Source organism: Cyprinodon variegatus, unplaced genomic scaffold (genome assembly GCF_000732505.1).
Source record: "Cyprinodon variegatus isolate N-32 unplaced genomic scaffold, C_variegatus-1.0 Scaffold11, whole genome shotgun sequence".
NCBI classification, from domain to species: domain Eukaryota; kingdom Metazoa; phylum Chordata; class Actinopteri; order Cyprinodontiformes; family Cyprinodontidae; genus Cyprinodon; species Cyprinodon variegatus.
The window spans coordinates 396,692-398,370 of NW_015150464.1; the positions used below are offsets into that span (position 1 = coordinate 396,692).

Consider the following 1,679-nt stretch of genomic DNA (forward strand, 5'->3'; position numbering starts at 1 on the left):
ACAATATGGTCTGATAAAGAGTACATTTATATACATGTTTAAGCCAGAAGGATTTGAAATTTAAATATAAATTCCCTACCACTTTAAGAAAAATTTAAAAGTGCTACAGGTAAAAGCATCATAAAAAGGTGAAAGCAAAAAATTCAAAACTAAACATCCTTGTAAAATACATATAAATAAATAAGTCAAAGTGGCATAATTATAAACATCAAAAAAATATTTTTTTTTAATCTTTCATTTAAAAGTCTGGGTACTCTGTGGTTCCCTCAGATGATCAGGGAGGGCATTCCAGGTCCGAGGAGGAGGTAGTTTGAGTGGAATTACTAGCATAACATCAGGTATTACACTTCTAATACTGGAATATCTGAAACTAGTTACTTCATCACAAATAATAGCAAAGCTTAGAGGAAGCGTAGGCTATAAGCTTGATTGCAGCGCTCTGAAACTCTTCGGTTTCACAGAAATATGGTTTTAAAAGCAGCATAGGTGTTACTGCTTGAGTCAGCATAAATGTTTTTGCTTTTTAAATGCCGACTCTGAGACCTAACGGATATCAGGCCGTTCTAAGTCTTTAGTAGCTGCAGAAATGTCTCTTCCAGGCTGAAGTGAAGAAAGTATCTTATTCCAAAGCACCTGCGCTGCTCTCGAAATCTAAAATATGTGTGAAAAGTTATCCTAAATGATAATAAGGATAATGTTAAAAATCACCTGCTCTTTCTGCAGCTTTTTTCAGTCTGTTTGGGCTCCAGTTAGAAAACATTTAACGCTCCAGTGCTGGACGTCCCATTGCATGGGATTTATCTGCACCTAGTCTCATCAGCGGCCCCACTTACTGGTTTGTCCTTAATGGTGGGGCTTGAGACGCAGAGGTAGAGCTTCCCATCCTCCTCAATGCAGGCGTCGATCAAGGCCTGAACTGAAGCCTCTTCTTGAAAAAGCAGGAAGGCGTAACCTGGAAGGAATGAAACAATGATTCTAAAGAGAGGAAGAATAAAATACAAACTGATATAATCATCCTCGGTTTTTATAACAGCGTCCGTTTTGTACCCGCTGTTAAAATCTTTCCTGCCGGGGAGGGAAAATCAAACAATTAATTACTTGAACAGTCTCAGCATAGAAGTTATGCAGGCATAGGACTATCTGGCAGGCTTTCTTTTTTCTTAATCTGCCTCCATAAGAGCAGAGCGTCACTCCTCAGGGGAACCATGCAATATTTAGCAGTATAACACACATAGCAGATTCTCCTGAATGAGGGGGGGTCACACACACAGAGTTTAGTGATGTCCTTGTGAAGCAGAAGGAAAAAAGAAAAGTTCCCCGGACCGTCTCTATGCGCTGCTGCATTATTTAACATTGACAGCAGAGACTTCCTTCAAGGTCAGAGCTCCTGAGTCATTAGAAGAGTGACAGAAATCCTGATTCAAAAGCCAACATCCATTTAATGCTAGTAGATGGGTGGGGGAGGAATAAAGAATACAAGGTTTCAAAATGAGAAATCCACTGTAGATACAGTATATATCAGAAAAGTTACACATAGAACATTTAGATTCAGTTAGGAGATAACAGTAACAGTAAAATCACTCGGATGAGGAGCAGATCAGTGGACGATAATCAGCATTTTATTCTATTTTCCTTTAAAGGTATACTACAGTATGCAACCGGTGTTGATTTTCCAGCGA

The 1,679-nt window shown here is 38.9% G+C and overlaps 1 protein-coding gene across 8 annotated transcripts in view; it reads right to left on the bottom strand.

Moving 5' to 3' along the window:
* Positions 1-1,679, bottom strand: part of cpeb3 (cytoplasmic polyadenylation element binding protein 3) — a 75,829-nt gene that overhangs the window by 10,392 nt on the left and 63,758 nt on the right. For all 8 annotated transcript variants that reach the window (XM_015380989.1, XM_015381003.1, XM_015380998.1 and 5 more), the window contains one exon: positions 834-952. In XM_015380989.1, coding sequence (XP_015236475.1) covers positions 834-952 — 119 coding nt within the window. The remainder of the gene's footprint in view (positions 1-833; positions 953-1,679) is intronic.